Genomic DNA, 27,856 nt, shown 5'->3' with positions numbered 1-27,856 from the left:
TGCCAAGTACATAAAGCATCTACCGTATTTCTACTGCTAGTGGGACAACAGTTCAACAGATCAATACTTTTAGTTAAAACAGATATCAATCTCCGTCAAGATCTAGAAATACTCATGCAAAAAATAATCAAGACATAATCCAGATTAATTGTTGGTAAATAAGCAGAAAGAAACAATTTGGTATAGTGGTTAAGGCCATTGAAGGCCATGAGTTCGAGTCCTGCCTTAGGCACAAAGCCAACTGGGTTACTCTGGGTCAGTCACTTTCTCTTAGCCCTAGGAAGGAATGTTATTTTTAGATTTAACTTGTTTTGAGATATTCACAGTTTCCCAGTTGTGATTGAGTCTGTCCATGTGTTGTGAGATTAAGGAATTTCCATTGTATTTTCTGACTGCTAGTTGTTGTTCATAGATAATCTTCTGTCTGTCTGTCTTACATAATGTCTATTACAGTCCTTAGAGTGTATGTTACAATTTGTTGCAGATGACTTCTTTCTTTTTGGGCTATTAAGCCTTTTGGTTTATTTATGTTTTAGAGGACTTTAGTTGGTTTGTGTGCTACTATGAAGTTACGTGGTTACAATAGTCTGTTGCTTGTTGTTTGTTTCTGAGATACTTGTGACATAAGGTAATATTATTCTTTTCCTATATTGTATTGGTTGCGCTGTAGTAGGTTGAGTGGTCAGGCACTTTTTGATAATGTTGTGTAAACACAATCGCCAGCATCCAACAGCTAGATAAGAAGGGATTAACACTAGACAACAATCAAGTAGAAAACAATGCTCCATTCAAAGAAGGAAATGGAATGGAAGGGCAAGTTACTGTATATAAACATGGAACATACCCTGCACTGTTGACGTTACCTAGCTGGATAATGAAAGGTCTACAAGGAAAGCTTTATATTTTCCTACCTACATAACATTGCGACTTACCAAGTTTTGCAGCTAGACCTGAACTTCATCTTAACTTTTCACTCGTAATAGGCTGACCCAAAAGAGATGATTATTAATTAAATTTGCTACACAAACCAATAAAATGTTTCCTGACTAAGATGGAGAGAGGAAGAAGTCCCCAAATCTAAGAATAGAGGTTTAGAAGTAAAGCATAGCTTCTTTTTTCTTATCCGTGTCTTGGTGAAGTAATTGTTTGGCCCTACTATCCAAGATGGGTGTATCCCCAAATCATTAAGTCCTTTTGGAATTTAGAAATCGTATCTATTCTTACCAGTAATGTACAAAAAAAAAAACCAAAAAACCCCACCATAAAATAAAAATAATGCATTTTATAAATTGAATATACTAACATGCTATTCTACCACTAGATGGCAAGACTTACCTACTGTAAATTTTTTCCCTCCTTTTTGTGGTTTTTATTCCCATGGCAACTCCAGTTCCCAGAGATGAACGACATGTTGAGAGAAAAAGTAACTGGAAGAAAAACAGATCTGGTTTTTTTCCTGATTCAAAATGCTGGCTTGCTCACAGGGTTTACCGCAATCCTGCTCATCACTCTCTACGCAGGAGAAATTGAACTGGAGTAATGTGACAAGGAAGACAATGAAAATGGAAGAACTTCATAAAGGAACTTGAAAGTAACAAAAGACACCTTGTTTGCTTCCGTCACGGAACACAACTTTTTTTCCCATAAAAATAATATATAAATATAAAAATAATATATAAAAATAATTTTCTAATATGTGTTCTAGGATAGCATTTTCCTCCCTGTGTTTGTCCTATGTTAGTCACTTTTATATCAGAGAGCAACAGTTTAGTGGTATGAGAGGGCTACGTTATGAAAGAGTTTGTCTGAAAAACAAACAGACATTTATTATTTATGTCAATGAAAATGTGCTACCAAACCTTTATATCAGAAAAGCCCCTGGGTTTGGAACTTTGTACTGAGATCTGTTTTTAAGGTACGTGTGCAGCATAATTCAAACTTAAATGGTTTACTGTATAGATCAAATCCAGGGGTGAAATCCAGCAGGTTCTGGAGAATCGGTAGCAGAAAATATGAGTAGTTTGGAGAACCAGCAAATACCACCTCTGGCTGGCCCCAGAGTTGGGTGGGAATGGAGTTTTTGCAATATCCTTCCGCTAGGAATAGGGGGAGGATAGGAGATTTTGCAGCATCCTTCCCCTGCCACGCCCACCAAGCCACACCACGCCTACCAAGCCACGCCCACAGAACCAGTAGTAAAAAAAATTGGATTTCACCACTGATCAAATCCTATATAAAAATATACAGAAAATTCAGTCCCATTGTAAGGTATGTGTTTATAGCATTTTAACTACATAGGGACTCCTCTGAATAGGAGAAATCACACTGCCGTTTTGGTATCCTGCTGGCCTATCGCCTTCCTGAATTAGCGTTAAATACTTTCTTCATTAATTTTTATGAAAATGGTATGGCAACTGGAAGACTTTGATTTTACAGATCTCTAGCTTCTGAAAAATGGTTCGTTTTCCCTGCTAGGACGAAAGGAATAGTAATTTCCTCCCCCCTTCCCCTCCCCCTCCTCCTCCTCCTGACCTTCCTTCTCTCTCCTCCTCATCACCCTGCTCCTCCTCTTTCCCTCTTTTTAGAGAAATCACTGCCTTTTTTTTTTACTACAGTGTAATTCAAAATAGGTTTAAAAATTTCCACCACAGAAATTGTTAATTAAAAAACAAACGTTTTTCACAAAAACTTAAAAATCTTGCAGAAATTCCAATTTCTAATTAATATTGGTTTAATTGGACTTTCTTTTATTTATTTATTTTTATTTCTTTCATGCTTATGGGAGTGGCATTAAAAATAAATTCAAAAGCTGGGGGAAATTCATCAACTTTTTAATAATTAAAAACATTTATATTTCCCTGGTTATTTCTAAAGGAAGAATTAAACGGTAGACTGCCATGAAACATTGGACTTTTATTACTGACTTTCAACATAAATGAGCCACAGTCAGCATTCTAAACAGTTAAAGTTTCTTGTTATAAATTCCTTAGAATTGGAAAGGACAGGAAAGCTATGACTGTTGGCTGAATTGCATGTCTAGATAGGCCCTAAATATTGATTGCCTGTGTAAATTTTTGATATATAAACAAAGCTCTCATAGGAATTGTGTTCCAATTTTAATGGAAAGTCCAGCTTCAATCCAAACATTAAATAAGAAGCCTGGTCAGGTAAATGTTCCATATGATTGCTAATCCAATATTTACAAATGTACTCAACAGTCTAACTCCATGATGGTGAACCTATGGCCATGATGGCGAACCTATGGCACACATAGCCATATCAGTGGGCACGCAAGCTCAATTCTAGCATACATGCCAGCCAGCTGATTTTCAGGCCTTCTGGGCCCACCAGAAGTTAGCAAACAGGTCTCCGGGGGGGTGGGGAAGGCAGTGTTTGCCCTCCCCAGACTCCTAGAGAGGCTCTGGAGCCAGGTGAGAGAGAAAAACAGGCCTACCAGGTCATTGCATGCCAGGAAGGGGAGCTAGGGGGGTCGCGTGTGCATGTATGGGGGCGGGATGCATAAAATTATGGGTGTGCGCATGTGCGCGCACGCCTCCCCAGCTCCTCACTCCTGGCACGCGATGACAAAAAGTTTAGCTATCACTGACCTATGGCATGCATGCTAAAAGTGGCATGCAGAGCCATCTCTCTGGACATGCGAGCTGTTGCCCGCTGCTCTTCCGGGTTCCGGCGTGCCGACCAGCTGGTCTTCACATGTGCGGGAGCGTCAGAAACAGGAACAGCAGACGCCCGATGCACATGCACATGTTGGGCGGATGCTCTTCCAGTTTCCAGTGCATATATGCGTACCAGCCACCTGGTCTTCTGGCGCGCATGTATGTGTGAAGACCAGCTGGATGGTGCGCATGTGTGCACCAGAAATTGGAAAATCATTTCCTGGTGTGCACATGTGCTGGGCAGCTGCTGGTTTTTGCACGTGCATGCGTGCCAGAAACCGGAAGACAAAGTGGCCAGCACACATGCGCGTACCAGAAACCAGAAGACCAGCCGCTCCGGGGCGCACATCTGCCTTGGGTGGCTGCTCTTTTGGTTTCTGGCATGCATGCTCCCGTTTTAGCACTCGGTGCCGAAAAGGTTAGCCAACACTGGTCTAACTTAACTGGTTCATAACCAATATAATTTATTCTAGCGGGAGAATGGTTCTTCAGTCTTTCAAGGAGGGATCTTTCCTGGAATTGCTACATTAAATTCTTTAATCCAGGGATGAACAACTTTATAAAAAAAAATTGATTAAAAAAAAAAAAAGACTGTGTCCCAACAGGAATGGCTATTATATACGGATATTACAGAATGGGTCAATGTAGAAAATATTGACAAATTTGAGGGACAAACATTTAGGTTTTCAAAAGCTTTACATGCCCATTTTAGGTTTTATTTCCCCCAAATTATCCATGTTGCCCCAAATCATTATTTTCCCACCACGTTTAATGAAAACTTTTGGAGGAATTAAGGAATTACAAGAAAGTTATGGTATTCCTATTGTTGATTTAATCTAGGAGCAATGAAGATGGACCTATGCATGTACTTTGCATATACTTATCATTTGGGGTCCTGCCTAGATATATGCACAGTTTTTAAAAGTCTTCATACATTTTAGTAAAGAAAACACATTGTATTCCTGCATTTATTTTTACAAATTTGATTTTACATCTTGATGGATATATATTTTTTCTTGCTGTAATTTAGTTCTTATTCAAATTTATGTGTACTCTAACATATATACAGATTGATATCTTTTTTTGGCAAATAATAATAATAACGCAAGAAACTTGATACTGTGGACAGAAAAAGGAAGAAGAAAATAATGGCATATTTCTCTTCCATTTTACAGCAGTTTGGAGGATGTGTGCAATATTTATTACAAATTATGCATATTTTCTACAGTACTAGGAAATTTCAACTGGGCACTACTTTATAGATGTATGGTATACTTACCTACTTGATTTTTGAGATGAGATCTGACTTTGTTAATATATTTCCTGTGAAGCAATAAATTAGATTTACAGAATCTATTCATTGCATTTTTCTTTGTTTAATTTTTTTAACAATCCAACTGGTTTAACATTTGTAAAATGCTTTGTCAAGTATGTTTCATGCAAATGTATGGGTTATTTGCACGACAGAGATACAATGATACAACACTGAAGACAAATGATATAATATGTTCCTAAGGCCTGTTCATAGGGGACGCGGTGGCTCAGTGGCTAAGACTCTGAACTTGTCGATCGAGGGGTTGGCAGTTCAGCGGTTCAAATCCCTAGTGCTGCGTAACGGGGTGAGCTCCTGTTACTTGTCCCAGCTTTTGCCAAGCTAGCAGTTCGAAAGCACATAAAAAATGCAAGTAGAAAAATAGGGACCATCTTTGATGGGAAGGTAACAGCGTTCCATGTGCCTTTGGCGTTTAGTCATGTCGGCCACATGACCACAGAGACGTCTTCGGACAGCGCTGGCTCTTCGGCTTTGAAATGGAGATGAGCACCGCCCCCTAGAGTCAGGAACGACTAGCACATATGTGCGAGAGGAACCTTTACCTTTACCTTTAAGGCCTGTTCACACACTGGACTAACCCTAACACGTTGTGAAACCCTTTTGTGACTTTTTGAATAAATTATTGATAAACATACAGAGGTCAACCAGTCTACATAGAAATGATGCCGGACTATGCAGATTTACAGAATGATCCTAACTTTCTAAATTTTATCTAGAAATGATCCTGCCTTCCCCTAAACTATAAAGCATGGCTGCTGCTTTCTTGTTATCAAGAAAGCCTGGATATTCTCTTTAGTGGAAAGACCAAGCCTTTGAAGGTGCAGACAATCTCTTTCCAAAAGATGACTGACAGAAGCTGCTACTATATGGAGAGATCCACATGTTCATTGCATCATATGATAGCCCACAGCACTTCCTGATACTGTTCCAACTATAAAAATTCTTAATGACATATGTTCATGTAATGACCTTGTATTCACACATAAAATACCAGAAGACAAGTCTGGAAATTCTTGGTCATCCAAGTCATGGTTGTCCCAAAGGTGCTTTTTCAAGAGGCAACTGGATTTTCTGGTTTTTCTTCGAAGACATTTTGCTTCTCATCCAAGAAGCTTCTTCAGCTCTGACTGGATGGTGGGGAATGGAAGGATCCCAACCACCCAGTCAGAGCTGAAGAAGCTTCTTGGATGAGAAGCGAAACGTCTTCAAAGAAAACCCAGAAAATCCAGTTGCCTCTTGAAAAAGCACCTTTGGGGACTAGAGGACAAGGAAAAACTCCCAAATGAACAATTTAGAATTGGGGTTTGTATTTGTGGAAGGCTTGGTTCGGAACACAGTAGCACACATTCTTCTTTTGGTGACAAATATGCCTACTGTTCTTGTCTCATACTGGATTTGGGAGTATAATTGGGAGAGAGAAAGGAGAGAGAGAGGGAAGGGGGAGGAGGGCATAAACTGAATTAGAGTTACTATAAAACTACAGTTAATGTTAGCATCCAAAAGTCACAAACTAGGATACCAGCCATGTTTTTGGGCATAAAACATGTCTTTCAACCACAGTCTCATTTGTATACTTTAACAAAACTTAGCTAAGTTGCAGTTTTGAAGGAAATACCTAGTGTTTCTTCCTATAAGTTTATTCCACCCTAAAACATTATTATAAACCATGAGAATTACTCTGTTGTTAAACCAGTTGCAGACCACCACTGCAGCATTACAATCGCCTACTAAGATTAAGTCAAGGTCAGATAGTTTTCCAGATGTTATTTACTTTCTCTTCATTTCCTTTTGAATTTTGTACAATGCATAATCCTCTTCCTCCAGTAGATGGCTCCCCTGCTCCCAATTCCAGCATTCCACAGAATATAAAAAAATCGGAAACAGCTGATTGTCCTCTAGTCAGGGGAGTTAGAGACAAAGTTTAGAAAAGCAATTTCTCCCAATAGTCACTTTTCACAATGTTGTTTGGCTTTTCCAGGCTTTCTATGTTTTAAAACATTCTTTAGGTATTTCTTTTACTTCTAAGTCTTTAATATTTAATCTTCCTCTTTAGTTTTTAGTCTTTAATTTTTCTCCATAAATCCAATCACAGCTTTTTTAGTGTTTGGAGATCATTTTTGGAACTTTAAGTTAAGTCTCTAAGGTAACAGTTGGAAATTTTCTCACCCAGTTTCACTGGTCTTCCATATACCGCTCCAGCACAAGATGTTAGTGTCCCAGTTGTCCCAGCTTGTGACTGACCAAAAATGGCTGTCATCCCTGCTGCTGTTCGGGAGAGCTTTCTTCGGATCAGCAAGGAAATTGCGTTTTCCTTGTGATCGACGAAGCGCCTCTCCTTTCTTCACCTCCCCTCCAGGGAGGCTTAACCCTGTAGGGTCTTCCAGCAAGGAGTTGCTGGCTGCATTTCACGGAGCCCGGTGGAGTGCTGCTATTTTCCAGCTGTTCTCACTATGATGTCAACTGGAAGTCTCATTTACAGCCCTCTCTAAGCAGTTTACAGAGTCAGCATGTTGCCTCCAAGAATCTGGATTCTCATTTTATTGATCTCAGAAGGATGGCAGGCTGAGTCAACCTTGAGCTGCTCAGGGTCAAACTGGAGCCAGCTGGCAGAATTATTTATTTATTTATTTATTTATTTATTCGCATTTCTATACTGCCCTTCTCCTTTCGGACTCAGGGCGGTGAACAGCCGGATAAAAAACATCTATAACAAACATCACAATTAAAATAAGATTAAGATAATTTATAAAATTGGCTCATAATTTAAAATTTGTCAATTAAAATAAATATTAAAATTTTAAAAATTTTAAAACTAACCCTAAAATCAGGACAGACCAGCTAGTTGAAAAAAATGAGTTTTTAGGGCCCGACGAAAAATCCGGAGGTCGGAAATCACTCGTATCTCTGGGGGTAGATTGTTCCATAGGGTAGGTGCCACCACAGAGAAGGCTCTCCTCCTGGGGGTCGTCAGCCGGCATTGTCTGGCCAACGGCACCCTGAGGAGACCCTCTCTGTGGGAGCGAACCGGCCGGTGGGAGGCTATTGGTGGCAGAAGGCGGTCCCGTAAGTACCCTGGCCCTAAGCCATGGAGCGCTTTAAAGGTAATCACCAACACCTTGAAGCGCACCCGGAAGTCCACCGGAAGCCAATGCAGCTCGCGCAGGAGAGGAGTCACATGGGAGCGCCCCGTCGCTCCCATAATCCCCCGCGCAGCCGCATTCTGCACCAGTTGGAGCCTCCGGGTGCACCCCAAGGGGAGCCCCATGTAGAGAGCGTTACAATAGTCCAGACGAGAAGTGACGAGTGCTTGAGTGACCGTGCGTAGGGAGTCCCGGTCCAGAAAGGGACGCAACTGGCGTATCAGGCGAACCTGACAAAAAGCCCTCCTGGCCACGGCTGTCATATGCCCTTCTAAGGACAGCCGCGCATCCAGGAGGACACCCAAGTTGCGGACCCTCTCTGTGGGGGCCAATGATTCGCCCCCAATAACCAGCGATGGCGTCAGCTGGCTATACCGGGACGCCGGCAGCCACAGCCACTCGGTCTTGGAAGGGTTGAGTCGAAGCCTGTTTCTCCCCATCCAGACCCGCACGGCCTCCAGGCACTGGGACATCACTTCCAAGGCATCATTGGGATGGTCTGGGGTGGAAATGTACAGCTGAGTGTCATCAGCGTACTGATGGAACTCCACCCCAAAACCACGGATGATCTCACCCAGCGGCTTCACATAAATGTTGAACAGGAGGGGCGAGAGGACCGACCCTTGCGGCACCCCACAAACAAGGCGCCTTGGGGTCGACCGCTGCCCCCCTGTCAACACAGATTGCGACCGGTCGGAGAGATAGGAGGAGAACCACCGCAAAACAGTGCCCCCCACTCCCAGTCCCTCCAGCCGGCGCAACATGATACCATGGTCGATGGTATCAAAAGCCGCTGAGAGGTCTAATAGGACCAGGATAGAGGAATAACCCCTATCCCGGGCCCTCCAGAGATCATCCACCAACGCGACCAATGCCGTTTCCGTGCTGTACCCAGGTCTGAAGCCGGACTGGAGCGGATCCAGATAGACAGCTTCATCCAGGTACTGGGGAAGCTGTCGCGCCACCACACTCTCAACAACCTTCGCAATAAAGCGAAGGTTGGAGACTGGACGATAGTTAGCCAAAATAGCCGGATCCAGGGATGGCTTCTTGAGGAGAGGCCTCACCACCGCCTCTTTCAAGGCGGCCGGCAGGACACCCTCGCTCAAAGAAGCGTTAATAATCCCCTGGAGCCAGCCTCGTGTAACCTCCCGGGAAGCCAGCACCAACCAGGAGGGACACGGGTCCAATAAACATGTGGTTGCGTTCAGCCGTCCCAAGATCCTGTCCATGTCCTCGGGAGCCACAGGATCGAACTCCTCCCAGATAACATTCTCAAGGCCTGCCTCAGTCATCTCGTCTGAACTAACCCAGTCGGCGGCCAAGTCTTCCCGAATCTGAGTTATTTTATCATCCAGATACTGTACAAAATCCTCAGCTCGGCCCTGCAAGGGGTCCTCCCGCGCTCCCAGATGGAGGAGGGAGCGGGTCACCCTAAACAGGGTGGCTGGGCGGTTATCTGATGACGCGATAAGAGCGGCAAAATAGCTAGATTTCGCCGCTTTTATCGCCACTAGGTAGGTCTTAATATGAGACCTTGCCAGTGTCAAGTCAGACTCGGAACGACTGGCCCTCCAACTGCTCTCTAGGCGTCTTTTCCGGCGCTTCATCTCCCTCAGCTCCTCGGAAAACCAAGGAGCTAGGTGAGTTCGGTGCCGGGTCAGAGGCCGCAAAGGCACGACCCGGTCCAAAGCCCCGGCAGCCGCCCTATCCCAGGCGGCCACCAGGTCATCAGCCGAGTCATGAGCTAGAGTCTCAGGAAATGGCCCAAGCTCCATCTGGAACCTATCAGGGTCCATCAGGCGCCTGGGGCGGAACCACCTGGTCGGTTCCGCCTCCCTGCGACGGGGTACGGCGGTCAGAAAGTCAAGTCGAAGGAGCGAGTGGTCAGACCATGACAAGGGTTCGATATCTACATCCCCTATATCGAGGCCACTCAACCACTGACCAGAGATAAAAACTAGGTCCAGAGTGTGTCCCCCCATATGAGTAGGGCCGTGAATTACTTGGGTCAGGTCCATGGCCGTCATGGAAGCCATGAACTCCCGAGCTACCTCAGATGTTTCACCGATGGATGGCAGGTTGAAATCCCCCATGACCACAAGTCTGGGGGTATCAGCCGCCACCTCGGCTATAACATTGAGGAGCTCGGGCAGGGTCGTTGCCACGTGGCAGGGAGCCAGGTACGTGATCAACAGACCCATCTGCACCCCGCGACCCCACTTCACAAAAAGGGACTCACATCCGGCTATCTGAGGTACAGTGGTCTCCCTCGGATCAAGACCTTCTTTTAGAATGACCGCCACCCCCCCGCCCCTGCCCTGAGCTCTCGGCTGATGAAATGCCCGGAAGCCTGGTGGGCACATCTCCACGAGGGGAACTCCCCCCTCATGGCCCAACCAGGTCTCCGTGATACCTGCCAGGTCCGCTCCCCCCTCCTGAATAAGATCACAAATGAGGGGGGCTTTATTTACCACGGAGCCTGCAATACTGCATTCTAATCACTGCACCACCATGGCTCATGTCATGTTCTAGTCCAACAATCTGCCCAACCAATTTTCTTGGAGCTCACTCTTGCTGTTGATCTCCAGTTAGCTTCCAGTATTCATTCACAGAGTTTTATTTCTTCATGATTATGTTATTAATGCCATTTCAGGGTTCAATGTAGTATTTGGTTAATACCTAATTTATGGCAATGAATCCCAAAGAAAATTCCATGGCATGTAGTGATCAAGTGTATGATGATAAAAAAGAACGTCGACACAACTTCCATGGAAGCATAGAGGACCCAGACACTGAACTTCAGAACAGGAAGACCAAATTTAAACCTTATGATTTGCTACATAAATATAATAATACTAACACTAATAATACCAATACTACTACTAATACGACTTACCTATATCCAAAAAGTAATGGGAACATAAAGTAGAAAAAGTTGTCAAAAATGAGAAGGTGAAGATCTTGTGGGATTTTCAAATACAAATGGATCGTCATTTGTAACACAACATGCCAGATATCACAGTTGTCGAAAACTGAAGCATACAATTTATTGATATTGCTGTACCATGAGATGCCAGAGTTGAAGAAAAAGAACTGGAAAAAATCATGAAATATCGTAACCTGACCATCAAAACTGTGTGATTATGGATGAAACATGTAACAGTGATACCCATTGTCATCAGGTCAGTTGGTACTATGTTCAGGAATTTTACAAAATACATCAAGAAATTGCAGCTTCCTGCTCTAACACCAGTGGAACTGCAAAAAACCCCGCTACTCGGAACATCATACATTTTAAGAAGATACTTGGTTGATACCTAGGACGCTGGCAGCAACCCGTATCAACTATTAGCACCAGTCAATGGCATTTGTGACACATTTTTAAATGATCAGTTGGCTGAGATTCATGTTTAATGAATAAAAGAGATAATAATAATGGATATGAATAAAAGTTGGTAATAGATATTATTTTTGCAGTGCCTCCCTCTACCCAACTGCTGAAAATTGATGGCATGGTTCCCACCATTTAGAAGCAGGAAACACATGAATACTACACATTAAGCCCTAAAGTAAACTTAAACTAATTGCAATAAGAATGAGAGAAATTCTTAAAAACCCAGGATTGAATAGAAATGTTTGGTTTATGGTATCGTTGCCCTGCGCACAGTGGGTCTTTTCAGTGTAGCCCTGATACAAAAGGTTTTCCAGTCATTTTTTTATAGAATAATAAAAAGATTACACTAAATGATGCAAAACTCTTCAAATTCAAGGGACTTTGTAATGTGACAGATCTCCTAAACCCAGTAGATTTTTATCAGATGATAGAAATTATGGCCTTGCAATATGTGATGTTCTACAGGTAGTTTACTTCTGATTTAAACTACTCATTCCAGCACTGACCTCCTCTTCCAACCTCTCCTTTTTTTGGGGGGGATGAATTAATAGTAACCAAGAAGGGATGCGGTGGCTCAATGGCTAAGACGCTGAGCTTGTCGATCGAAAGGTCGGTAGTGCAGCGGTTCGAATCGCTGGTGCTGTGTAACAGGATGAGCTCCCGTTACTTGTCCCAGCTTCTGCCAACCTAGCAGTTCGAAAGCGTGTAAAAAATGCAAGTAGAAAAATAGGGACCACCTTTGGTGGGAAAGTAACAGTGTTCCATGCGCCTTTGGCATTTAGTCATGCCAGCCATATGACCACGGAAATGTCTTCGGACAGCGCTGGCTCTTTGGCTTTGAAACGAAGATGAGCACCGCTCCCTAGAGTCGAGAACGACTAGCACATATGTGCAAGGGGAACCTTTACCTTTTAATACTAACCAAGTGATATGATTCCATCAAATCAAATGTTCTTACATGGCTTTTTTTTTGTTTTGTTTTCCTCCTGGTATTTTTAAAATTTGCATATGCACTCTTTTCTTATTCTTGAAGGCAGAGGGAAATCCATGCCATTGTCCTCCTGTTAAGAGGGGACAGATTTCCAGAATTCCCTGCTGTTTGTCCCAGACATCTGGAAGGTATCAGCCTGGTAGAGATTGTCTTGCAGTCTCTCTTAATGATAATCAATAATTCTGTAAACCTTAATGACTATTAAAGCTCTAATTGCTACTGCTTAATTATATGTTCAGAACTAATTCAATTCTTGAGCATGTTCTTGGATATAATAAAGCTAAGTGTAGGGAAAGATTTATGGCTTGGTTTTTGGAGTTATGAAAATTAGAAAGAAGTCCAATGAATGGGATATGATGAAGAGCTAAACCTTTTCCCCCAGAGTATATTGACATAGTTGTGGGGTACAATTGTTTTATATTGATTTCTGCTGCATGGTAAAATATGACAGTGTTTACAGCAATTAGTCCTAAATTGGCTTTAGTAAACTTGCAACCCTTCCCTGATAAAATGACTTAGAGAAGAAGGATGAGTTTTGATATTGCAACATGATAAATACTGCTTCTTTTCTTAATACAAAAGGAGTCCAGTGCTTTGTACCCATATAAAACTACGGTATATAATGCCGAACATTCAGCAGCAGGCTTAGAGGAATAAAATGTAAATATATAATGTGAAGTGGTGGATCAGGAGAACATAGGAGCCATGAACTTGCCATGAACATAGGAGCCATAAGTGGTGGATCAGGAGAACATAGGAGCCATGAACTTGCCATGAACATAGGAGCCATGACAATTTGATTTTTTTTTGGTAAGAATGTAAAAGGTCATGACATCACACTTGAAACCCTAACATCAAAAGCAGATGTGTCTTCCCAAACTAGACAGAAATTTGGACAAGAGAACCTGAAGATTGGAGTGGCAAAAAAAGAAGGAGTAGCAAGAAGAGGGAAGATAAGGTAAAAATAAGTGTTCCATCTTATGGCTCTTTGCATTTTGCTTCTATTTTTCTTTCTGAAAGCAAAGTTGTTGTTTTTTCTACTCTCTCTCTCTCTTTCTACCTCTCTCTCACAAACAGAATTACAGCTCAGTCAAAATAATGAACAAAATAGATATGTGTGCCAAAATCAGAGGTGGGTTTCACAGTTTCTGACCAGTTCTGGAGAACCGGTAGCGGAAATTTTGAGTAGTTCTGAGAACCGGTAAATATCACCTCTGACTGGCCCCGCCCCCATCTATTCTCTGCCTCCTGAGTCCTAGCTGATCGGGAAGAAATGGGGACTTTGTAGTATCCTTACCCTGGTGCGAGGAAGGAATGGAGATTTTACAGTATCCTTCCCCTGCCACGCCCACCAAGCCACACCCACCAAGCCATGCCACGCCCAACAAGTCAACCTACAGAACCGGTAGTAAAAAATTTTGAAACCCACCACTGGCCAAAATGGTAGCTGAATACTGATCCTTCAGTACTACAATATTGGATAACGTTTAATCATTCTATGAAAATGAATTTTGGAATAATATAACCTCTTGCAAAATTAACTCAAATATAATATCAATTTTCAAATCTTTATTGGAGAAGAAACTTACAAATATCTAAAAAACACTTTGCAAAACAGGCAGAACTTTAATTAAAAGTAAATGGTATTAATTAATGAGGATTATATTAAATGGTGGGTTGCCCCCAGTTCGGACCGGTTCGCAAGAACTGGTAGTAAAACTGGTGGGAGGCTCCGCCCACTGACCCAGATGTCATCAGAAGTGATCTGTGCATGCACATGCGCGGGCACGATGCAAACCGGTAGTAAAGATAAGTAGAACCCACTCCTAATTATATTTCAAGGTGAGGTTTTTTTGCATTTAAGCATAACACCACAATCTATGTAAAATGTAAAAATACCTTGCGTTTAACAAACATGGAGCAAGGATTCACTTTCCTGAGATAATTATTAAATTAAATCTGTTTCCATACACGACTCTACATGAAAAACAACAACACATTTGCTTACCAGAGCTGATGAGTGCTTGAAAACTTTCAGATATTATTTATTATATATAGGTGATAGACAGATAGAAGACAGACAGATAGATAATAGCACTAGTTTGGTCATCTCTAACTTGAGCCTTGTTTGTTTTATACTTTACAAAAAGCTAGATTTCTTTGCAATTTTATTCAGCAAATATGAATTTTTTTCAAGTATGACTCATAGTCAAGAAGCTTGAAAATAATACCATTAAAGGATGGGTTTAGCCTTTTACTGGCTTATCTTCCACAACACCCAACCTTCCCTGTTTCAATCCCAACTTCAAATATCCCTCCGACAATGCACTTCCTATCTCTTTCCTCACCATCTGTTTCCTGCATGGTTTAAAACAAAGTTTGGTCATTATGGGAATTTTCAAACTCTCCCAAGGGTGGGCGGGATTAACAAGGGCAAATAATGAGGGTTGTTGGAAATCGTAGTTCAACAGCAAGTGAAAGGACACAAGTTTCTCAACTTTAATTTAGGTTCTGAGTACTTCAGCCTTTTAAGTTGTGTATTTATGAGGCAGTAGATCAGTGGTGGGTTTCAAATTTTTTTACTACCGGTTCTGTGGGCGTGGCTTGGTGGGCGTGGCATGGCTTGGTGGGTGTGGCTTGGTGGGCATGACAGAGGAAGGATACTGTAAAATCTCCATTCCCACCTCACTCCAGGGGAAGGATATTGTAAAATCTCCATTCCCTCCCCAATCCAGGGAAGGATACTGCAAAATCCCCATTTCCTCCCAATCAGCTGGGACTTGGGAGGCAGAGAATAGATGGGGGTGGGGCCACTCAGAATTTTTACTACCGGTTCTCCAAAATACTCAAAATTTCCACTACTGGTTCTCCAGAACTGGTCAGAACCTGCTGAAACCCACCTCTGCAGCAGATGTTCTGTCAGGCAACTTCAGAAAGCATATCCTGTAAGATCAGCCAAGATCTTTGCCTCCCTGAGGAATCTAAGTCAAGGTACACAGTAACTACAGTCAAGTTATTTGTCTTTCGTGATCTGTCCTTCTGGTCTTTCAATAGGACAACTCTACCCTCAATATATTTAATAGAAACACAGTATTTACATGGAGAAACTGTAGAAATTTACTGGTATCTCCACCAGTATCTATTTGTTTCTTAGAAAATAGAAATGTAATTTGTCAGTTAATTAGACACTGATTTCTTCATTATCATGCGATTGATTGGAATGGATTAAAAACTACTTAGCTCTAATTAAGCCCTTATGGCTTCCATTAGAACAAACAATACTTAAGGAAGAATCACCTTGATCCTATATGACCTTTGAAGACTTACATATTTCAGAAAAAAATTAACCAGAACCAATGTTCACACATTTTTCAATTGATATTAATAATAAAATAAGATGCTTCTATTGATTAAATCATTTGAAACAAGGACCAAAATACTTAAACTGATGATGTGCATGGGACCAGACTATAGATTCACCACTCCCACCATCAATTAAGAGTATCCCTGATGGCTGAAATTGGAAATTCTGCAGAGCAACATTTGACATAATTTAAATCCCACCAAAAAAAACCCCCAAAACAACCAAGCAGATCTGAAATGTTGGAAAAGTATTGTACAAAGATAGCTTTGATCCATATGTGGTTCTACTGTCTATTGATCAACCATTATAACTCTGTAGTTTTTCAAGGTATCTCACAGATGTTAAGGGAAAAATAGATCTATGAATTGAAATCTATGAAAATCTCTGAAAAATAAATCTAATTGCAACAGGGGCACCTTGTAGAGTTTCAGCTATTTCTGATGATTCCTTACCAAGAATATTTTTGTCAGATGTTGAAAACTCATTTTGCAAAGACTAGGGAATCCATCTTTATCAGTATTATCCGAGCTAGCTGATTACAACTATGTAGAGTTCAGAAAATTAATGTTGACCCCTTAATTCAAAGCTTTAAACTTATAAGGCCTGAATTACATTCCTCTTTGCAAGTGGATTTCAAATGTGCACTAGAGTAACAATCCAAGCTACTTGCTTTCTAGCTGCGATTTTTACTTTGATTGAATTATTATTAGGTGTCTGGGAGGCAGTTTCAAAAATTTTAGCAAGGGGTTCTCTGCCTGGTTGCTGGGTGGGTGTGGCCATGATGGGCGTGGCCTAGTCAGCCTCCTGCACCATGGCTGGGGCGGGGGGCATTTTTGCCCTCCCCGCACTCCGGAGGCTTTTCTTCCGGTAGACCCATTTTTCTCCCTCCCCTAGCCTCTGTGCATGCCATGCACTTACCTGCATCCAAAACAGGCCGTGTGGGGACTCCTGGAGGAGCGGGCAGGGCCAGTCAGGAGTGGGATTTGGGGGTTCTTCTTAGCTAGAGGTTCTCCCGAACCCCTGCAAACCCCCAGCAGCTCACCCCGGAGGCAAACCTGATTTTCCTTGATGAAGTGCTTCTCTCTGACTGCCTCTTCCAACAAGGCTAGTAGCAAGGGGTCCAAGCAGTCCTTTTTGATCTCAGAATTTGAAAACTATGCTTGGCTTTTGAGTAACATATTACAGACTATACTCCCATGAATAATTAAGTCTAGGCTTGGAAAAATAAGTCAGTCCAAGCTTTAAAGTATATTAAATTGAATTAAATTAATTACCTACAATAATTATGATTACCGCCCTCCCCATTTAAATGTAACTTTCTCTTTACCTCACATTAAAAATGGCAGTTTTAGTGATAACTTCAAAATAAGCTCTTGGGGCTTCTTCTGGAACTTCAGACGTATAATTCATCCCTCTGTCACCCCAAATTTATTCAGTTTATCAGGAATGAAAACATTGGCTGAAAGTTAAGAATAAAACAAAAAAGTAACCTGAGATTTTGTGAATATAAAAATAGGCCACCAGAGGGGACTAAATTTCCAGGCAGGAAAAAGAAAAATGGCAGAAATAGACCGATAAAGCTATGAGGTGTAAGACATTCCAAAGGATTTTTGAAGCATTGGGAAAGAAATGTATAACTAATTTGCCAGCAGTAATATCTGAACTTGTAAATATTTTTTTTGGAACAAGGTTATAAGGAAAAAAATGAAAGATGTGACCGGTAACATTATGGAAGAATTTATGGACAGGGTGAAGAGGGGATACACATTGTAGCTGATGGAGAAATAAAGTGAGGGTTATAACACAGAGATGACAGTCAGAGTGAAAATATAAATGACAAAACAAGTAATGAAAAAGGACTTGTGCAAGGACTTACTTTTTGATTTACAAAAGAGGCGTACCAGATTCTTGAGTATAGACTTGAATAAATTCTCTATGCTGCAACCTAACCTTGATTTTTGGTGCCTGACATTAATCTGATCAACTAAAGTTCAATACTAAAGTGGTGCCATATAAGGGTCAATGAAATTTAGGAGAGGTTGGACATGGAGAGCTTGTGGGAATGCGACTCTAAACTAATAACATATTTAAGTCTGCCTCCCCCATTATGCCTGCTCTTTTACAAGAAGCTTTCTAAACTTCAAAGAAATCATTGAGATGTGAGAAAGAATGTTTGAATTTCATGAATTAAATATTAAGGTTCTCAGAAGCAAAAGAAAGGAATATAAAGTTAACTTGTTTAGTGAGGGCTAAAATAAGAAATATGACAATAAAATTATGGATACTTTTTTGGATGTTTTTGCTGATATTAAGGCAGAAATGACAATGATTCGTGAATGGCTGGCTGGAGTGGGGGCTATGGGAAAAGTGAACCATTATATAATTTCATAGGAGGTGGAGAGATTGGGAGTCCTCTTCTCTTCTCTTCTCTTCTCTTCTCTTCTCTTCTCTTCTCTTCTCTTCTCTTCTCTTCTCTTCTCTTCTCTTCTCTTCTCCTTTCCTCTCCTCTCCTCCCCTCCCCTCCCCTCCCCTCCCTCCCCTCCCCTCCCCTCCCCTCCCTCCCCTCCCCTCCCCTCTTCTTTTCTTTCTATTCTTTTCTTTTTTCCTGTTTCTATTTGTATTTTTCCAGTTTGTATTATCTTTTAGTATTTAAAGCTCTTTAATAAAATAATTTTAAAAAAGAAATATAATAGATGGCACCAGATATAATCAGATAAAGGATAGCAAATCAGGTGGCATCACCATCTCACCATCTTGGATCAGTAGTTGATTACAAGCCAAACATAAGTCAGCGTATAAAAACTGTTCTGGAAATCTGCATCTTCTCTTAGCTTTCTCCTTCTCTTTTTTAATAAAGTGGATGTGCATAAGCAGTCTTTCTTCTCTTCCTGCTATTACTTCACACAAAATTTTCATCCCTTAATTGCCGCTTCTGGCAAAAAAGCAAGGTAATAAAATATATACATCTCAATGTTTACTTCGTGTTTCTTAGGGTTTCTTTTTTAATTTACAGCAATCATCACCATGGGGGTGATTACTATGCTCAGCAGTCTAAATTACATTTATCCTAAATCGTAAGACAAACCTGAAGATATTCCACTTCTCATAAATTGCTCATGAACTGTTGAGAGATAGTTGAAATCTCTTTTGTACTTCCACACAACCTAATTCTTTTAGATGGATGCCTGTGATAAATTAGATAACCCCTAACCTTTACTGGCTCCAGACACAGAGGGCAAAGTTAATGTTCAAGGCTCAAACACATTTACTGGGACAGCTGCTTCTGAAAAAGGCCGTAATTACAAAGTACCATCATTCCCCTAATGTCATGGTAATTATTGTAATTACTTTTATTTGCATACATTCAAATGCTAAGATAAACATTGTAATTAATCTGAGGGCCACCTTGTGGTTTGTGATGAATGAAAAGAGACGTGATTCATTGAGGGTTCACACTTCTACAACAACTCCCCATTTTTAAAGGCTGGCAAAACAGCTAGCTTGAGGCTAAATACCCTGCAAAACAACACCAGGAATTCATTTAAAGAAAGAAGGAATAGTTCTAGGGCAAGGTTTTTCAACATCTTAAGCCAACATCTTAAAACACTAGTCTAGGAGTTTCTCATTTGTGGAAGAGGAATGTACCCAATCTTGTGTTATGTTTATAGCATTTTTTTAAAATATTCCCTGGAATTGTCCATATTTTTCTTAGAAGAGCCATTCAACTATTCTAGGCGTAGTTTGTCAGAAATGAATCTTCCATAATACAAAGCATTGCATGGTAGTTTGGATGTTGTCTGGTCTTAAAACAAGAGTTTTAGCCAATGAATAGGTACACAGTGGCTAAAACTGGGTCAGTTTCAGTTATCATCTCTAAACCTAACCTACCTTAAAGAATTATTGTTTGCTGTAAGAGAAAACTGGAAGAGACAATACAATATAAAAACTATCTGATGTAAATTGGTTTTCATTTCCATTGTCCATGATCCACTTAACCAATCCTAGGCTTCAGTTGAGAAGCTTCCAAATGCAGTATTCCCACATCCAAATCAGTGGTGGGTTGCCCCCGGTTCGCACCGGTTCTATAGAACCGGTAGTAAAATTGGTTTTCATTTCCATTGTCCATGATCCACTTATCCAATCCTAGGCTTCAGTTGAGAAGCTTCCAAATGCAGTATTCCCACGTCCAAACCAGTGGTGGGTTGCCCCCGGTTCGCACCGGTTCTATAGAACCAGTAGTAAAACCAGTGGGAGGCTCTGCCCACCGACCCCGACGTCATCAGAATGCTTCTGCACATGTGCAGAAGAGCGCACACGTGGCCCCATTGCAAACCGGTAGTAAAGGTAAGTAGAACCCACCCCTGGTCCAAACCCATCTGTAGCACCGATCTAAATTTTTATTGAAACACGCTATAGGAGACAGGCTGTATTAGAACTTGGCTTCTCTTTTGCCAAGAGATCTCCATCTCCTTCTCTGTAAGAGAAAGTCCGAACTGATTCCTCAATGGTTGTGTTCGAAGTGTTTACACAGAGACACTTTCAATAAGTAATTTTGTATATGCATTATTAAGATTTAAAGTACTTGAAGGCTTTCACCAAATCATTCTTGCACAGTTTCAGGTTGTCATGCCAAACTATTTATAATGCAGCAAAAATTTATGATTGGATCTCAAAACATTCAGTCCAAGTTGAGTGTGTGCCATGGACTTGAGGTTTTGGATCTATTGCTGCTCCATTTTACATCTTCTAAATCTAGAACTGTTAGTAGCACCATAAATGGGAGAAAAGATACAGGTAACTTTTACAAGAAAACAAGAAAAAAAATGCATTTATTATTCTCAGCTAAAAAGCCAACAAGTGTAGTAATACTTTCCTCCTAATTACACAATTAATTTTATGTCTTGAATAAAAAATAGTTGACATTCAAAAACATCTATGACTGGATTTACTTTATCATTTTGACTGGCTCTGACATTTGTTTAAACCAGTGTTTCATTAAAACCTCAAGCAATTTGATGCATGCAGATCATTAAGGAAACGGGATAATTAGCAAAGGCTTTACTGCTATGACTTATTTAAGCATTCATCCTGCAAAACTTGTATTTTCAGTAGCTTACTACATGTTCTCAAGAGTAAAGTAGGGCTCAGCTCTTAATATTCCAAGTTCAAAGATGCACTGTGCAGTACATGGTGAATTCAGAAGAAGTTAGTGCAAATTAACAATTCACTGATAAAGTCATTCCCTACAGGTCCAGTGCAAGAAATAGTGATCTTAGTTTGAGATATGCTTCTATATGCGATAAAGAAATATCATACTCATTAGAACCAAGTATTTCTCCTAAGTAATAACATTGTGTCCTGTAAGCCTTGTATTCACATCACTATTCTATTGAAAAACATGACTTATTTTTAAGGATACTATCTTAATGTCCAATTTTATTTGACATAGGTATTTTTAATGGTTTGCACCAGTGGTGAAATCCACTATTGGATTTTACTACTGGTTCTGTGGGTGTGGCTTGGTGGGCATGGCAGGAGAAGGATACTGCAAAATCTCCATTCCCTCCCCACTCCTGGGGGAAGGCTATTGCAAAGTCTCCATTCCCATCCTACTCTGGGGCCAGCCAGAGGTAGTATTTGCCAGTTCTCCGAACTATTCAAAATTTCTGCTACCGATTCTCCGAACTACTCAAAATTTCCGCTATCGGTTCTCCGGAACCTGTCAGAACCTACTGGATTTCACCTCTAGTTTGCACCATTAAGTACACATTAAGTGGGTGCGTAGCTGATTGCATTTATTTTTTTTCCTTAAGTTTTCTTGGCTTTGGCAACTGGCCACCAATAGGTAAAGATAAAAAACCAGTCTCTCTCTCTCTCAACCCATCTAATCCCAAATGGTGGTTGTGGAGAAAAGAGGAAAAGGAAGGAATATTAGATACGTTTGCTGCCTTGAGTTACTTATTAAATATATATATATAAATGTGGGTTAACAATATTCTAAAAAGCAATTGGTTGAAGTGTAATGCTTCCTCAACAACAAAAGAATTTGGAAAAATTTTGTGGACAAGAGCTACCCTTTTAATTAAGGCATTAGGTTGACAGTGGTGACATCTTCAAAGTGAAGAAGTGCATGGATCTTCTGAAGTCCATTTCAGTTTATAAGTTCCATGTGAAGCTCAAGATCATGACTGGCAAAGGTTGGGAAATCGTCCAAATTCCAAGCTACCTGAAACTAGAGAGTATTTTATAAACTTTCTGTAGAAGAGTTAGAAATAGGTTATTGCTGTAGCTGAGTGGAGATCAGTGTTAGAATTAGATTACAATTAGAAAACCAATTATAATTAGACTAAGTCAATACAGCTTTGATTTTTACTGTCCTTTCTTGCCTGATCTTTTTAAAACCATTACACCTTGTTTGAGATTTATTCTTCATTTATATTTCCTGTTTTTATCTGGACAGCAGATCAAATCTAGAGGAAATCATTTTGGCTAAGAAAGTGCACTGTAACTTTCAGTCTTTATATTTTTTGGATCAGGAACCATATGGATCTCCAACCATAAATTACTAACAATTTCAAAACTTGGAAGACCAGCAAAGATATGAGACCCAATTTCCAAGCATACCAACCAATAATATAGTTTAGACTCTTCTGTGTGACCAGAATCTGTAAACAGTTGAGAAACTAACAATTTAGAAACCTATTCCATGAAAGATAGGAAATACAATGAATTTTTCACATATCCCGGTGGCCTCGTTGGCAGTAAACAAACAGAAACCATGAGTTGAGTTTCTGTTGTTAAATATAGTCTGTAATGTATAGATTTACAAAGTTACCAACCCCCTCATTGCAATAATAAAACCACTTTGCTGAAAAATAATTTTCAGGATAAATGACTGATGGTTTTTTCACAATTAAGCACACACTAAACATTCAGCATCCACCAAGACAATTATTCAAACTTTATACTACACATAAAAAGAAAAACCTAAGTTAATGGGCCATAACTATCCACAGACACCCCATTACTCAACTTTATTTCTTTTTTTATTTAATTTTCAAGTAAAATGGAACTATACAAAGTTAAACCACCAAAAGGATTCAGGAACTGAACAAAACCATGCTTGAGCCAAAAGCATCTTCACTTTCAATTTTCTCTCATTTACCTCAGCAGGTAATAAGGATAGTCTAGGAGGGAGAAATAATTATTAATGACCATATTAAGGGAAGGCCAGATTTTTACTGAATGGCAGTATTGTTAGCCTTTGAAGGCAGATCAGACTAGGAACCCAAAGTCATTTAGATCAATGCTACTTTTGTTATAAAGATATAGTAACCGAATAATGGAAGTCTGAATAATGAATAATGAAAATCTTCATACTTTACATAAATGACCTTTGCGATCATATTAAAAGCAACTGTGTTCTCTTCGCTGATGATGTTAAACTATTCAACACCACCGACAATGCAACTACCCTTCAAAAAGACTGTGTCGGATTGGTTTAACAAGTACCAACTTCAAATCTCAACCAACAAATGCTCTGTCTTGCACATTGGCAAAAAAAATCAAAACATAAAATACAAATTAGATGAACATGACTTCTAGATGACCCTCACTCTGTCAAGGACCTTGGAGTACTCATTTCTAAAGATCTAAGTGCCTGAGCCCACTGTAACAACATTGCCAAAAAGACATTAAGAGTTGTTAACTTAATCTTGCGTAGCTTCTTCTCTGGTAATGTTGTACTACTAACTAGAGCATACAAAACATTTGCTAGACCAATTCTTGAATACAGCTCATCTGTCTGGAACCCGCACTGCATATCGGACATAAATATAATCGAGAGAGTCCAGAGATATTTTACGAGAAGGATATTTTCCTCTAACTGCAATAAAATATCTTATGCCACCAGACTCCAAATTTTGGGCTTAGACAACTTAGAACTACACCGACTTCAGTCCGACCTAAGTATAGTACATAAAATTATCTGCCACAATATCCTTCCTGTCAACGACTACTTCAGCTTCAACCACAACAATACACGAGCAAATAATAGATACAAACTCAAGGTAAACTGCTCCAAACTCGATTGCAGAAAATATGACTTCAGTAACAGAGTGGTCAATGCCTGGAATGCACTACCTGACTCTGTAGTTTCTTTCCCAAACCCCCAAAACTTTAACCTTAAACTGTCTACTGTTGACCTCACCCCATTCCTAAGAGGTCTGTAAGGGGCGTGCATAAGTGCACCAGCATCCCTACTGTCTGTGTCCTAATATTTCTTTTTACTTACTCTTTTCATGTATTTAAATTATGTTTATACTTTTACCTGTTATCTTATATATGCTTGACAAATGATTATGATTATGATTATATGCTTCCTTCCTCCTTTCCTTTATCTTGCGATAATCAGGGAACACCTTGTCAGAGCTGTTTCTCAGGTTACATTTCTGCCCTTAACTCAGACTCTTTTATCCGACTGTTGTATTGGTAGTGGTTGTTCTTCCTGTCCCTCAAGGCCATTCTTACTATCCTTTACAACTATGAAGGACTAAGAGGCTCTTGCAATTGCCATTATATAAGTCTGGATATTTTTGCAAAGTCAGATTTTCTGAGCAATCAGGCAACCATGATTCAGTACTAAGTATAAATCTAGTTTTTCATCTGATAATCATGTTTATCTACCTCAAATAAATGGTTGTAAGAGTTGAGAAAACTATATATGAAGACCCTTTGGATAGATAATTTCCAATAAATGCCATTTTTCTAATATATCAGGTTTTTATGATGTCACAGAACACATTTGAGCAGATTAACATTACTTCTTTATTGGGAAGTACAGGTTTGTGATAGGTTCAGAGGTGGGCTGCTGCTGATTTGATCGGTTCGGGCGAACTGGTAGTTGTGACCAGCTGGTGGGCCTGCCCATCCACGCCGGCACTATCCTGTCCTATATTACCATGTTTTTGAAGCTGTGCACATGCACAGAGGGCCGCACACATGTGTGGAAGGCTTGCACACTCACATTTTTGGTGTTGGGCAAACCGGTTGTTAGAACTGGCAGAAGCCCACCACTAGATAGGTTGTTTGAATATATATGGAGAGATGCTTATAAATAATAAAGAGATTAGCTAGGCATGCATGATATAGAGAACAAGATTATTCCTTCTTCCCTCTTGTAAAAAATAAGTTTTTCATAAATACATATAAATAGGCCCAGGATTTGGCTTTACTAGTTGATTTACTAGTTTTCCAATTCCATTTTTACTAGTTCATACTCATCCGGTGTTATATTGAACAAATATTGAAAATTCTCCACACAGTACATCTTTTTCAGTGTTATAGGAGTCTTGTATGGACAGGGCCATGATTTAGAATTGGTTTAATGTCAAGGCTCCGACTAACGAACCCAAGCAAATCAGAACTCTGAGACTTGGTTCCTTCTCAGAGGTCCTCTTTATTGAGTACATCATATCGGCACAGCTTCAGTGGAAAACCAATTCTAAATCTTTCCCACGGTTTCAGCATAATTAAACCCGGAAAAGCCCCAAGATTGTTGCACCAAGTGGCTGAACTGTCACAACCCTGGGAGGAAATAACAATGGACTTTATTGTGGAACTCCCAGAAAGCGCTGGGGGGATTGCCTTTTGTCCCCAAGCATCCTGCAAGGAGTCTACCCATTCACTCAGGCTTACTGAGGAAGGGGGCTTCTGAGAGAACTCAGACATGGGACAAGCTAGAACACAGCTAGAAGGGACCTTGGAGGTCTTCTAGTCCAACCCCCTGCTTAGGCAGGACACCCTACATCACTTCAGTCATATGGTTATCCAACATCTTCTTAAAAACTTCCAGTGTTGGAGCATTCACAACTTCTGGAGGCAAGTTGTTCCAATGATTAATAGTTCTAACTGTCAGGAAATTTCTCCTTAGTTGTAAGTTGCTTCTCTCCTTGATTAGTTTCAACCCATTGCTTCTTGTCCTGCCCTCAGGTGCTTTGGAGAATAGTTCGACTCCCTCTTCTTTGTGGCAGCCCCTGAGATATTGGAACACTGCTATCATGTCTCCCCTAGTCCTTCTCTTCATTAAACTAGACATATCCAATTCCAGCAACTGTTCTTTATTTGTTTTAGCCTGCAGTCCCCTAATCATCTTTGTTGCTCCACCCTCTGGCCACCTTGAAAGGCGTGAAGCCTGTGCTGCTGATTTAGGAATCTTCCATTCATCTTGTTGCTGGCCAGGGATTGTCACTGGCTATGGCCGAGTGAAAAGAAGATGAGACACAATCATCTGAAAGTTACCTGCAAACCTCTACTATATTCAGTAGCATTTACTCACTTGTAACTATGTTTAGGTTGACAGCTTAAACTGAACTGTTGCAAACTGATTCAGGAAAGACTTGTTAAAGACATTAATGGCTAAAGTCACTTGCAGAACTAAATTGTTCAGTGTTGAGGTTCTTCACTCAATAGATATTAGTGTTTAAATTGAATAGTATTCCAAATTGTAAAATCAAAACTGAAAAATTAGGAGAAGAATTCATTATATCTGGAGGCAAATTGTTCCACGGTTTTTTTAGTCTTTTCAGTTTTGATTTTAAAATCCTTCATTGCAATCTCTCTGTAAAGCACAGTTTTGAAGTTTGCTGGGGTAAATGACAATATATCTTCAATATGCATTCAAGGGAAGAACAATCTAACCAGATTATGGTTGCTCTCACTTTTGTTATTGATGCTGTTTAGAGGATTGTCAATAGCAGATAATCACCTTGATTTTGTTTCTGTCATAGCACAAAACCTCTTCTTGACCATTTTCAAAAGTACTTACAGTATCTCTCAAGGTGTATAAGTCAATAATAAAATAGATGCAATGACTAGGACATAATTACTAGATTTATGTTGGCTGAACCATCAGCATTGCTTTAATACAGGCAAAATTTGGTTAGTTTCCAGATTAGATGGAAGAAAAACCTCTAGAATGCTCATCCGAAGAGCATCAAGTTAAAGAAAGCTGATTTAAGCCAATTTTATTCAATATCAAACTTTTTAAGAGCTATACAGCAGAAATGGCCAAGTGGAGACTGAAACAATTTCATTTTACAACACCAACTATGATTCACTGAACAACAGCCCATTAAATTTGAAGCATTGGCTGAGCAAAAATGACAAGTTTAATTTATCTTAATGCTTCCTTCTCAATAATATAAAGCTAGACTGTAATTGAAAATAGCTACATTTTTTTATCAGATTGGTGACTGTTTGTGTGAAGCACACAAATGATTACTTTGCTGATCTTACAGATACTTCCCCAAAAAGAAAAATACAATGACTGTGTTACAGATGAAAATACCTAACCTGATATCTGTAAATATGTGTGCTTGTTTATATGTCATTGTGTGATGTCATTGTGTCACTTACCATTGGTTAGTACTTACCATTAGCCCCGCCTTCTCTGTATATAAGTTCTTGCTCCTCCCAGATTAGTGCCTGTCTAATTGTGTTCCTGAGGAAGAAAAGAAATAAATATTACTATTACAAGAAAGCCTACAGTCTCTTATATATGGGCCTAACCAGGATAACCAAACTAGCAACAAATTGGTAGCAAGAGGATGGTTTGGTAGGCCCAACCGAACATAAAGATGCAAGACTCACATAACGACAAAAGAAGACCTGCCACCAGATACATAACGAAAAGAATGGCAGCTCAACTAACTCCTGACAAATATACACCACTTGAAAATATTAAGAAACAAACGCAATTACAAGAAAATGAACTGCTAACACCAAACAAAGAAGATGAGGTAAAAAGAAAAATACTAGAATTAATAGAAACAACTACAGCTGAATCAAATCTGCTTGTGAAAATCCGCAGCATAATAAACGACCACGGAACAGCAGCAGATAACGAAAATAACAAACAAGAAAACTGCAAGGTAAGAAATTCAACCCCTGACTTC

At 40.2% G+C, this 27,856-nt stretch overlaps 1 protein-coding gene across 1 annotated transcript in view; it reads left to right on the top strand.

Moving 5' to 3' along the window:
* Positions 1 to 5,033, top strand: part of SLC39A8 (solute carrier family 39 member 8) — a 37,900-nt gene extending 32,867 nt beyond the window's left edge. The window contains exon 9 of the mRNA XM_034442183.2: positions 1,391 to 5,033. Within this exon, the coding sequence (XP_034298074.1) occupies positions 1,391 to 1,540 (150 nt within the window). The 3' untranslated portion in view covers positions 1,541 to 5,033. The remainder of the gene's footprint in view (positions 1 to 1,390) is intronic.
* Positions 5,034 to 27,856: the final 22,823 nt, after the last annotated feature.

Source organism: Pantherophis guttatus, chromosome 8 (assembly GCF_059756535.1).
Source record: "Pantherophis guttatus breed Tessera chromosome 8, ASM5975653v1, whole genome shotgun sequence".
Classification (NCBI taxonomy): Eukaryota; Metazoa; Chordata; class Lepidosauria; order Squamata; family Colubridae; genus Pantherophis; species Pantherophis guttatus.
Note: the sequence above shows the minus strand (reverse complement) of the source record. Positions and strands in the feature narration are given on the sequence as shown.